Source organism: Zosterops lateralis (genome assembly GCF_965231275.1).
Source record: "Zosterops lateralis genome assembly, chromosome: 3".
NCBI classification, from domain to species: domain Eukaryota; kingdom Metazoa; phylum Chordata; class Aves; order Passeriformes; family Zosteropidae; genus Zosterops; species Zosterops lateralis.
The window spans coordinates 99,361,101-99,374,111 of NC_139764.1; the positions used below are offsets into that span (position 1 = coordinate 99,361,101).

Here is a 13,011-nt window from a genome sequence, read left to right on the forward strand (position 1 = left end):
GGAGGGAAAAGGGGAGGAGGAAGCTTTCATTTCTTCATGCAGAAACTGGATAGAACAATCCTGAGAAGGAAGGAACAGCCACACTCTTTCCGTGACATTCTGGAGAAGGTCATGTTCCATTTCAGCCTGAGACACAGAACTGACTCACTCTCCTGGTGTTTCTGAAGAAAAGAAATCAGTGATTTGTTCTAACTCTTTCTGTTCTTAGGGAAGAACACATTTTGCTTGGTGCCCTTTTGGCTATTTACCTGCTTGGATTTTCTACAGTGACCAGCAGTGAAGGAAAAATATTAGATCATGTCGGAGTTCTGGCTAATTTCTGCCCCAGGAGACAAAACAAATCTGCAAGCATGGGAGAGAATGAACACTGTGACATCTAAATCCAACTTGTCCATCAACAGTAAATTCCATATTCCAGACTTAAAGGTAAGTGAGAAAGGGGTTTGTGTATGGGCAATATAGCAGCATTAGCCAGGGCTAAAGACTTTTGGGATAAATATGGGATTTATTGTTTGGGATAATATGCAGACAGTAGAAGGAGACTGTGGTTGGGAGATGAGTTGTGTTCAGTCAACTGAAAATTGATCAGAGAGAAATAAGTCATTGTGCTTGAAGCTGAGCTTCACATTGGAGGGGTACATGTGTAAAGGGTGATGTTAAGTAACTGATCTATTGCATTCCATGTACAATTTTCTCCTAGTCATCAGTCATATGCCATGGTACATCATGGGTTGCTAATGTAAAGGGAGTAGCTGACTATCCACAGCCATGGCAGCAAGACTACAAGACAGAGATAAAGAGTGTTGCTTTTTTATATGCACACCTGAGGTTGATACAATTTTTATCATCCATGGACCTTATTTTTACTGTCTGTGGACCTTATCCCGCTGGTGGGTGGTGAGAGATTGCTTATCTTGAAGGAAGTGAAGCATTTGGAGTATCTGAAGATGCCCATTCACATTCTATTTGTTCTACATAAAATTTGTTTCTTCTCCCTTAGATTGACCCTATATAATGTTGACTTGGCAACATAAGAAAAGGTTTGGCAATATGCTGCAATGCCATGAATACAGGGTTATGACTGACAGTGATTCAAAAAGCAGATGTTGGTCAGAAATGGCTTTGTGAGAGACTTGCTTTGGTAATAACAGAGAACACAGTCAGATACCCCCTAATAAATGCTGCTTCCCTTTGTTCTCTCAGTACATCTGACTTGTTTGTATATGTGCATTATTTGTGTGCATTTCCAGTCACTGTTTTGTCTGTTTAAGGACTATTCTATGCAGCTTGGTGATAGAGGACTAAGTGAAAACAGGAAGAAGGACACTGACGTGTAATCTTGAGACTACACTTGCTTTTTTCCATTATTGGAAAAGGCTTTTTATGCCCCAGTTCTTGGGTAAAGGAATTGCTACTATTTTCCACCAAGTAAATAAAATTTTGCCAAACAAAATTCACATGTACTAAGGACAAGTCAGTCTCCTTAAGGCTCTGCCAACAGCAGGCTTAGACAGAGTTGTTCATCATTCACTTAATTGTCATCTTTTGCACAGGTTGGGACACTGGATGCTCTTGTTGGTCTGTCAGATGAGTTGGGAAAACTTGATAGCTTTGCTGAAAGGTAAAATAGATCTTATTTACCACCTACAAATGAGAAACAGACATGGTTTTTATGGGATGGTATGTCCTTGTGTTCACTTCGATCTGACTCAGTTCAGCCTGGACTACAACTGGAATAAAGTGGATACGCTTTGTTTAACCCTTGTGTTGATCGTCATGGAGTTATCACAAAGAAAGACTCATTCTTTAAAATTTAGCTGAATTATATCCATGGTAGCTTTGTCAGCACAGCAATCCATTCGAGTGGCAGTGCTAGGGGAGCTGTTTTTCATAAGGAAACTGCTTTAAATGGTGGGTTGTGAGGTTGTTTTGTTTTGTGCTTTTGTTTTTGTTTTAAAGAACATCCTCCCACCTCATCCAGAAACTTGATAAAACAACATTTAGAGAATACGAAGCCCTCCCTGATCTTGTTTTGACAGACTATTTCTATTGAGCCTTCTATCCTTTTCAACCAGATAGAGGAGTTCTAAGGATTATATTCTTTTGAATGAAGTCCAGACCCCTCTCTCTCTCAGGCTTTTAAACTCCTTAAAAACCAGAATATTGACTCATATTGCATCAAACCTACTTAAGCAGAGATTTACATGATCTCATTGCTGACAATTGCCAAGTTCACCTTTTGGGACAAACTGACCTGAGTGTACAAAAGAATAATGTAGTACAGCAAGCTGAGCAAATGCCAGATTTTAAGATACTTCATGGCACAAGGTAGACTTTGAGACAGTGAAGGTACAGGCTGCTGAGTTTTTCTGCTTTGTTCTATTTTTTGCTTTGGCAGCTTACCTCACATGCAGTTTTGGTCACAGAGGCGTGTTAGCTTTGGGTCTTTTTGCCTTTTTTCTCCCAGTCCAGACTGATAACCATTTTCTTGTCTAAATATGCTCAATCCTTTCACAGGTCTTTATGTGGCAGTTGCAAAGATACACAGAAGCTCTGATATAAACTGTTTGCATATATGCTAGGCAGTTTAGGTAAAAGTTGTTTTGCTGGAATACATTTCTCCAAAGCATTTTTTTTTCTGATATGATTAATATCTTGAGTTGGAATGAACCCATCACTATCATTGAGTCCAACACCCTGCTCTTTACAGGACTACTTAAAACTAAACCATACTGCTTTTTCAGGACTTTAAGCAGGACAGAACAACTTAATTTATCAACAAAACCATCTCTGTGGTGACCCTGCCAAGAATACTGCCTCGTATTCTTTGTAACATCTTCCAGCTTCTTCAATTGCAGAGATTCTTGAAGAAGTGGAAGTGGGGGTAAATTTGGGGAGAGACTGTGCCAATACCTGCTATCTGTTCTAATGGAAAGTGTTTGATGATCCTTGTGAATCTCTTCAAACTCAGAATATTCTGTGATTCTGTGTCTCTAGTCAGGGTAGCAGATAGGAAGCAACTGTATGATCTGCGTTTGAGGGCTGACCGAAATCATCAAAACTGTTTTTTTAGAAAGGCAGAGCTAATTCCCAGCTTTGTGAAGAATTAGGGCTTCTGAAAACCTGACTGCAGAATCCATGTAAAACCACTGAGGGCAGTTAGAAGTGAAATGTCAGTAGGAGCTCCTTAGGCTCACCGACTCCGTCTGTTATCTTTGTCTTTACTTGCCAACACGATACAGCTGCTTGTTCAAGCTGAACACCACTTTACTCCACTAATTGTCCCTTTAATGCCAGTAATGACTCTTACCCTCTGATGGGCTCTAGGCATAGAGCAAAGGGGTCAGTGAGGCCCTTCCACTGTAGTCTGCTGAGCAAGGACTCTCTGTTTGTCTCACTTGCCTGTCAAGATAGGTAACCAGGAAGAATCAACAAGATTTAAAACTAAGAAAGATGTTTTGAAATATAAGAAAAATGCATTAGAGTAGTAACATTAGAGTAACAGAAGAATAACAGAATAATCAAAGGTATTAGCAGATTGAATCCCACAAGGACATACAAAAACATTTTGCCTTAAATAAATACCTCAGGTTTTATGTCTAAATTGTGATTCAAGGGTTAAAATGCCAAGCAGTTGCACTTGGTTGAAGTAAATGGCATCCAGAGGGTTACAAGCCTGTTCAGATGACCTGAACATTTATGTTGCTGGTCCTGTGAGAGAGCTGCCTGCTGAACTGTTGCTGGATAAACACAGCTGCCAGTAAAGCCAGGCAGCGCAAACCTGTCAGCACTGCCTCTTGCCAGGACAGCAGAGAAGGGGCAAGAGTTTGCAGGAGCTATTGTTTCCACATACTTTTATTATTTATTTACACAGGGAGGAGGAGTGTTTTTCCATGTCATCCTGTGGTAGCATGGAGCTCTCTCAAAAGCTGACAGTCTCCTGGGTCACTCTTACCCGGGGGTTCTCCCTGCTCCTCGGTCAGTGCCATACTTGGGAGTGGCCTCACACTGCAGGGCTTCTGCTCCCTGCAGTGTTTCAGAGGCCTGGTGGGTGCACCCTTTCTTTCTCAGTATCACTTAAAGAGTGCAAGTCTTTTTTTTGTTTTGTTTTGTTTTGTTTTGTTTTGTTTTGTTTTGTTTTGTTTTTTTAAGCCAATGACATTGCAGCAGTTGCAGAAGCAAAACATCAGTTATTACAGTATAAGATGTTATAGTAGTAGGTTAAAATGGAGGTATTCCCTTTATGGATTTTTATTACTACTTCTTGAAGTAGTTTTGCTGAAAGTCTTTTTTTTTTTTTATAATGCATCATTTGATCATGATATTTGTTCAAGATGGTATTCATCTCATCTAAAGGGAGAGATCTGATGGTTGGCTGTGAAAACTGCCCATTGTTGCATATCAGTGTAGTCCCTGGGGCTCCTCCAGGGGTCTGATTCATGTCATTTGCCCCAGACATCAGTGGAGGGGATGAGCTCTGTCTTTGCATGGGAAATGTATTGGGTGAGTGAATCCTACTTGCATTTCACAGGATGCAATGCAAGGCACAGAGGCTAAGGCAGGACTCGAGAACATTGCTCTGGCACAGTGTATTACACACAATGTGGCTGTATCCTGCTGCAGGGGCCATGGGATGTGTGGGTGGGAAGGGAGCCAAGCCTTGCCTGGGCAGGTAGGACTGTCAGGTGCATGAGAGCACACCCTGTCCCACCCTTTGTATCCATGGAGAGAGGCCAGAGCTGTCTCCCACCTGTCGGGTCAGCCACCAGATGCACTCGAGTAATGAAAACAGCTCAGGCCATTTGGGGAAGCTCCTGGTTTGTACAATTCCCTGTGAACTGCTTTCTCTGTAATGTTTTTAGCCTCCCATGCTGATTTTACCAACTGCTGTCTTGTTACAAGTTCCTTTGGGCTCTCTGAGCATCGTGAAGGAGACAAAAAACAGCTCTATCTACAAACTGAAATTGGCAGAAGTGCTTGGCAAGGTTGCAATTGTCAGGGAACCTCAACCCCCCCACAGCCTGCGTGTGGGCAGCCCGTGCTGTGCTCCAGCAGCCCTTAGCTGCAGCCAGGTCCCTACAGGGCTGCAGCCAGGTGGTGAAAAACTGCAGCAGCTCTGAGAAAGGGATGTGAACTGGAGCACAGTGGTATAGATTCCTCCTACAGGCACTCTGAACTGCACCTGTCCAGAGTCATGAATGATTTGAGTTGAAAGGGTAGTTTAAAGATCCTCTAGTTACAACCCCCTGCCATAGGCAGGAACACCTTTCACTAGACTAGGTTGCTCAAAGCCCTATCCAACCTGGCCTTGAATGTTCCAGGGACTAGGCATCCACAACTTCCCTGGGCAACCTGTGCCAGTGCCTTATCACCCTCCAGTAAAGAATTTCTTTATGTCCAGTCTAAATCTACTCTTAATTTAAAACTTGCCTCTTGTCCTGTCACTATAGGCACTGGTAAAAAGCCTCTGTCCAACTTTCTTATAAGAGCCCTTTATGTACTGAAAGGTCACAAGAAGATCTCTTCTTTAGGCTGAATTGACCCAAAACAGCACAAATTTTAAGTACTTCAGTCTTGGCAGCATCAGAAATCTCAGATTCTTCCTACCTGTCATAGGACTGGAAAACTTTTCCCAAGACTCTAAGTTTCTTCACAGTAACAGAGATAGATGCAACTGCTTTGCAGCACATGAAAGAAAAATCCTCTTCTCTAATGCTTTCCTGGTATCCATACCTGGCCCAAAGTCCCCTTCCTGCTCTTGAAAACCATAGGATTGGTCACAACAACACATTGTCCAATCACACAACACATTGTCCAAACACTGTAGATGCCCTTTCAGTCTCCAGCTCATCTGCAGCTGCAGTAGTCTCCCCTCGGTGAAGAAAGAAAGAGAAATGAAGCAGAAATGAAGCCTGCTGTTACACTCACTCTGTGTCACAATGCCAAGGATTGTGTCCACTTGGTCTCTGCCAATTTAATGGTCAGGCAGTAACCTTGTAGCTGCTGGGTTTTTTACAAGGTGTAGTCAACCTAGGACAGTTAGGGAACTGCAGACCAAATTCTCTGAATGTTGTTGAGTGCAGAGGGATTCTTAAACAACCAGAAAGTCTCTCAGCCTGTATGAGACAGGTACCTTGACTACACACAGGGGGAACTAGTGCTAGAGGGACTTGATTAATCAATTTCTTAAAATAAGCAAAGAGTAAGTGGCACAGTGGAGACAGCATTCTCTAGGAGGGTCTCTGTACAAATCACTACCCTGAATTGGACAGAAAGATTTGAATCTGGTTCTCCTACACCTAAAAAGGAGTGTCTTGTCCACCATGCTAAAAGAGAAGAAAGAGTCCTGTAAAGAAAACGAATAAGAAAGAAATTTCCCATCAAGCAAGATAACATTGCTATTTTCCCCTGAGTATTTTCTGAGAACCTTTTTTCAGTGAGCCCTGAGGATTTCGTCAGCATCCTATGGAACAGATATTCAGTCAAAGTCTGCATGTAGCCTCCTTTGCCTTCATCACCTTGGGGGTTTTAAATATGAGTTTCTTGCCTTTCTTGCCTTCTGGTTTCTGCTATGTGTATAATGAGTGTACAGAAGACTGAATCTTGATCTTCTGTAAGTCCAGAGCACAGGCAAAATTACATTACCTATGTTTTTGCAGAGATCAGTGTGTTTAGAGGTAAGACATTTAGTTCTGCATTATATCCTAGATCTTTTATTATCATTTGAATTGCAAATTAACCTGCCTTGCTTCAGAAGTTTTGTTTGGGCATTTCTATGTTTATCAGATCATTGTGAAACTGTTTTGTAAGAATTTTGTTTCTTCACTAACAAAGTTTCTCTTGTTGCACTTAAGCGTAATAAAGAAAATAGCCCAGTACATAGGAGAAGTTATGGAGGACTCAAAAGATAAAGTCCAGGAAAATCTTCTGGCCAATGGAGGTAGGTGCTGTGAATGTGGGGCTTTAAATGCATTGATGCTGCTTTTGTTTGCTTCAGAATATGAATATGTGGAATTGAAACCCTCACACTTTAGAAAGGACAACCATCAGCAACATTTTATAAGCATGTGTCTAGTCTGCTCCCATTTTTCTCAGCAGAAGCTAACTTTGGAGTGAAGATGAAAGTAAGAGACATCCTTGTTCACTCCTAGACTCCTAATATGACCTAGCACACTTCTGTGCTCTGCCTGGGCTAGATTTAAGGGCACCTAAATCTCATTCTGTATGGCTGTGTGACAACTGCCAGTGATCTGTCAGCATTTTCCAGCTATCCTGGAAAAATACAACAAAATTGGATGTGGTATGCATGCTGATTACAGACTTGCAGCATGATGCTTTTGGATAAACTAAGAGTGCACACTCCATCTCCCTTTATCTGCAATGTTGTACTTCAGACCTGTATTAGTAAAGGATGGGGAGGAAGTTCTTTTGGAAATGTCCTTGAATGATATAAAACTGATGTTTGATGGGTGCAGCTGTTCAAGAAATACAATAATTCCACTTGCTGTGTTTCAGGGCTAAAGGATAAAATGAAATGTCTCCAAAGTATGTTGAGGACTGATGGTTGTGGTGTTGTTACGTGCATGCATTTGTGTATATTAGTGCTAGACACAAGTCTTGGTCTGGTTGTAGAGATACAGTGATCAGGTTACGATGGATTTCTCAAGTAACAACCTCGTAGCTTGATCACGATATCCCTATGACTTGAGAAACAACACATTTCTTTCATTTACTTTGTTTCCCCTTTTTACACCATTTTTTCCCTATCAGCTCTGCATGTGTTGTATTAGAAGGGTATGGAAATTACTTGCATGTGTTACTAACTTCCTCTGTCTGGGTTTGGTCATCCAAACAAATAATATTGAATTAGGACATTGACCTTTTTAAGATTATTGGCTGCATCTTAAAAAATGAAGTCAGCTTTAGTATATGAAGATTCCCCTAATATATTCCAATGTCAGTCTTCATAAGCATCAGCAACTTTACTGTACCAATTATTCCTCCTTCCTTCTCTGATTAGCAAAAGAACTATGAGTTGAAGGCTTCCTCAACATTGTGAAATCAGAAACAAAATTATTAGACCAAATTTTTTGCTGCAGGGTCCTGTTTCATACTATTCGACCATCCCAAGATAGTTTTAAGTAACACTGACTTTAGCTCACTTGTATATAACCCAGATAGCAGTTTGGTGGTGGCTGTGTGTCTAAAAAGATTTTTTGCTAGATTTGTAGGGGGAAAAAACCCAAAGTAGTAAAAAATACAGTACTTTTAGTTACATGAACTTGCACACACACATATACACAGACACTCAACTTTCCTGGACAATGGTTGAAAGCAGCCACATGGAAATTTCTCTCTTATGGAGGGAAATGTGTGCTTGTGTAATAAAGAAACTTTTAATATATCATGACAGCATAAATAACCTTTCTTGAAATGTATGTAAAGCTTTTCTTCAAAGATTCATACCAAATTCTTGTCCATTTATAGAAATGTTAAATCTAAATGAATTTAAAAATTTGGTGGAATAACTCCATTCTTTATAGTGAGCCCAAAACAAAGCAAAATGGGAAGCATAACAATTTTGAAGAATTAAGAGTTTTGGAGAGGAAGTATTTAACATAGCATTTTAGAGCTGGTGTGTAAGTTAGATTGTGAAGTATTCAGGCTGTGGGTTCCCTGGGCAGCTGAGAGCTGGTAGGAATCATCTTTCCTGGGTGGGCAGCTGTGTGAAGCCTTTTTGAAGTGACTCGACAGGTTCCATAAATGAGGGACACCACCCAGGAGCATCAGGGGGCTGGGGTTGCTTGGCATTTTCAACACAGCTCTTGTAGTGTGTTCACAGTAGTTTGTGCCATCCCCAAGATTAGGCTGCTAAACTAACCTGCACCAGTGGCAGCCAGAACTGGCAAGCTCACTCAGGAATGAGCTTGAAAAACTGGGCTGAGAACTCATGCTGTGCTCAACTGCCCAACATTTGGATGCTGCTGAGATTCAAAGAATGTGAGGATAGAAAGGGCATGTGAAGTTCTTCAGGGAACTTTTATATCTCATCAGCTATAAATAGGTCAGTGTCTGTCTTTAAAGAGCCTGTGTTTGTGAAGCCTAAGCACACGAGCCTAGAAGAGAGGCAGCAGGGTGAAATCCTTGTATTGTGTATTGCGTGCTGAAAATGCTGAGTGAACTTTATTACTGAAGTATTTTTGATCTCTCTGCCTTCCCCACAGAGATCATGAGCAAGCACCAATGGAGACCTGTGCACGCAGCAGCTGTGTCATAGCTCTCCCAATCTTCTGCAGTTTTGCCCCTTTTCTACACCCTCCTGTGCAGGAGAACTTGGTCATTCCTGATTAGATATCAGCAGGAAGGGTTATATCTTTGCCCTATGACTTGTCCATTGGATGTGGGGTACATTGACACAGCTGTGGTTTTGAAAGAGGGGGAGAACATTGCCATGGCAAGTGCTCTCTGCCTTCCAGGCAGTTTATCTCTTGCTAAGAAACCTATTTCTCCTAACATAAGACTTTCCATGCTCTGGAAATCTAATAGGGTAAACTGACTCTGTTGTGGGGTGAGAGAAGTCCATGGAAAGGATAGTGCTCTCCTGCCAAGGGTATTCAGTATCACATGAGACCGTGAAGTACCCTCAGCCTGATAGTATGGCAATTGCACAGTTTTTCACATTCCTTCTCATGCATCTTGGTTCTTTAAGTTTCCCCCTAAACCTCAAAGTCCAGCTCATAAGAAATTGTGCTCAAACCTTGCTGTGGGACTGAAGTCACTCCCTGAACAAGGCACCAAAGAACACTGAAAGGTCCCAGCTTGAGTGTCCTTTTACTTGTCACCTTGAGCTTGTTTTGGTCCCTATCACCTCAGAGCAACTTCCCAGACATTCTCCATATTTTCCCTCCTGGTCTGGAAGGAAGTCCACCCTTTAAATGACAGTGCTTCTGGCCTCTTTGTCTAGACCTTGAGACTCTGTCTGCTGCTTTTTCCTTGTCTCCCTAACCTTCTGGGGGGCAGTCCCAGCCCTTCTCCTTGTGGCAGGATGCATGACTTCACTCCATCCTATAAAGGTCTGCAAGAAACACTATGTAGCAGTGTGTTCGGCATCCAAATGTCCTCAGACTCAGACAGAGAGCTGTTTGATTTCATGACCTGCTGGAGAATTCCCTATTTGGTACCATAATGTACTAAGCCTTAATGTTTTCTACCATCAAGAACCCTTAATCTTCAAACAGTGAAACAGGAAAATCTTGTTCTAGGAGCTGGGTGTTGTATGTGTTCATTTCCTCATCATTCTGGAAAGAAGCTGTAGGTCCCTGTGGTCTGAGGGTGCCTTGTTTTGGGGGTTGCATGCATAGGTCCTTGCTGTGAATTTCTGTTCTTGGATGCTGCGTCTGGATTTATCTATTATATAAATAGTCTCTAGCTTTGTGTGAAATGGGGGCCTCTGTGTACAAAGTCAATGAGGAATTCCTCATCACATCTGCATTTGTTTGATTTGTAGTGAGCATTTGACTGAATCACAGAGAAGTGACATCTGCTATGCTCTTAATACCATTGATCAAGCTCTCAGCAACCCTGAATATTACTGCTGATCCTGGGCACAAAGTATTTTTCTGATAGCTGTTGCTGGGATTAAATTCAGGCATATTGCAGAAATCAAGATTGAGATTACACAAAACTGGTTTTACTGTGAAGAAGAATAGTTATACACTGCTGTGTCCCACTGATACAGATAATTTTACCCTTTTTCTGTACTGTTAAGTATAATGCAGAAAAGATTTTTTGTTTAACTTTTATGTTTGAGGATGTTTAGGAAGTTGATTAGATTGGGCATAGGATCTGTGCATATTTGATCTAGATCAAATCTCTGTAAGGATTGAGAGGTGGGCTTCTGGTTAACGCTCTGAAGTTAGTCAAAGCTATGCCTAAACTATAGCTGGGGACTACTCCCCAAACCTGAACCTGCCATCTGGTACACTATCTGCTTTCATGCATCTCTTTGCATTTTCAGTTGACCTAATTAGCTACTTGACACGGTTTGAATGGGACATGGCCAAATATCCCATAAAGCAGCCGCTGAAGAATATATCAGAAGCATTAGCAAAGGTAAATTGTACTTCAGATTTTAAGATGTCAGCATGGGGAAGCATGTCTTTTGGCTGGTTGTGATTCCTCCTCTCATGGCAGTCAGTGGAAACTTTGCCTTTGGTTTGGGCAGGAAAAAGCTCAGGAGCAAACAGTTTGTATTGAAGCAGTTGATATAGTTTTAATTTCTACTGCAATAATAATGATACATATATTGAAACCTATTCAATCTGTAAGTATATGGCACTTTATCAAATTCACTAGAGTACATTGATACGTTTTCTGCATTTTTATCCCCTTCATTGTAATTTTCTTTTTTTATTTTTTCATAAACTGCCATATTATTTTCCACTTTGGAGGTGTTTTTGTGAAATTGTTGGTCTGACTTTAAATCAAATGCCTTCAGGCTGAATTAATTATTTACACTGTCAGTTCACTCAGAAAGGCAGGATGTGTTGTTGTTCAATGTAGTTAACAAATAAAACCATGAACTTGCCCCTTAGGTACATGTCTAGCACACCAACAGCAACAGCTGATTGAACCCTACTTTCTGCAGAGGCCTTTGCCCCAGGGGAGCTCTGACCCCGGCTCTCTCTTGGCCACAGGCCGGTGGTTTTAGGGGAGCTGGCAGCTGTATTGAGTCTCTGTGTTAAGGTGCGATGATAGTGGGACAGAGGTAGAGAACAAGGCCTCAAGCACTGCATTGACTCCCTTTTTTCACTTTGTTTTAGCAAGTGACTCAAATAGAAGCAGACCTGAAGACCCGATCAGCTACGTACAACAACATTAAAGGAAATTTGCAGAACCTGGAGAAGAAAACGATGTAAGTATTTTGCACTGGGCATGTTGTTATGTGTCTGAAATGTGTGTGGTCACAACCCATTGCTGTGTGGTGAACCACATGTGTTCTGGTGGGAACAACTTTGCCAGCTTTGGGACATGCTGAGCATTTAGAAGACCCAATGAAAACAGGTGATGGGGTAGCTGGTGTATCTCAAAATCAGCTCAGAGAGACTGAAGTTCCTGTTAGGGTTTTATTGACAGCGTGAGAAGGCAGTCTTGGAAATAGTCAACTGTTTTGCCCTGCTAGGACTTTAGGGAGTCAGAAATTAGATGAGCTGTGTCAACTAGTGGATTTCTTTGCCACATGGAGCTGTGCCCTATGTTCTGAAAAGCATTTGCAAAGCTCCCATAGGAAACAGCTCTGTCTTGCTTGATCCTGCACCTCACCAGCACCCCACTTATATTTTTGTTTTCTTTCTTTCCTTCCGTTGGTTCAGGTAATGCAGTGTTAATGCTTCCCAAATGTTCTCTCTCCTGTCTTCGTCTGCTTATGATCTTTGCCTATGTCAGTGCTGATACCTGGGTTTTTTTCTAGGATATCACGGGAAAGAATGGTAAAATCCAGTAAATAGTAAATTTAAAGCAACTTAGATGATGCTGTGCAAGCCCTCGCGCAACACATGCTCATATGTGCCACTGTTCCTACTCAGGACTGGGCACAGGGTGCAGGTGGCTGCCTGACTGGCAGCCTGCTGGCCAAGGCTCCAGCAATGTGAGGAGGGAGAAGAATGGAGAACTCATGGCCAGGGACAATCTTCCTGTCACCATTCCATCCACCTTTAAATGCTGACAACTCTGCTGTCCACCAGTGCCAAGAGCTTGGGTTGAACAAACATCTAAGTCACCAGCCAGTTAGTTAATATGCAGTCTGGCCCAGTGAACCTCAAACCAAAAACTACTAGTTTAGGTCCTTCTTCACTCCTGCCCAGTGACAAGGAGAGCAACTCCACATCTAGTGCTTTCCAGCCATATACAGCCAGCCCTGGCTATCTTCATGTCCTAGGAATGAATGTGATCAGGTGGCCTTAGTCTATGGAGACCTCCTGCAGGTCCCACCTGTGTGTGAGACTGCTGCTC

The 13,011-nt window shown here is 41.9% G+C and overlaps 1 protein-coding gene across 2 annotated transcripts in view; it reads left to right on the forward strand.

Moving 5' to 3' along the window:
- The window catches only part of ATP6V1C2 (ATPase H+ transporting V1 subunit C2), an 18,443-nt gene continuing 5,432 nt past the window's right edge, over positions 1-13,011 (forward strand). The window contains exons 1-6 of one of the 2 annotated variants that reach the window (XM_083857617.1): positions 1-108; positions 209-426; positions 1,554-1,621; positions 6,855-6,940; positions 11,018-11,112; positions 11,823-11,914. In XM_083857617.1, the coding sequence (XP_083713743.1) occupies positions 298-426; positions 1,554-1,621; positions 6,855-6,940; positions 11,018-11,112; positions 11,823-11,914 (470 nt within the window). In that variant the 5' untranslated portion in view covers positions 1-108; positions 209-297. Of the gene's footprint in view, positions 427-1,553; positions 1,622-6,854; positions 6,941-11,017; positions 11,113-11,822; positions 11,915-13,011 lie in introns of both variants that reach the window. The other variant, XM_083857616.1, reaches the window with a different exon arrangement.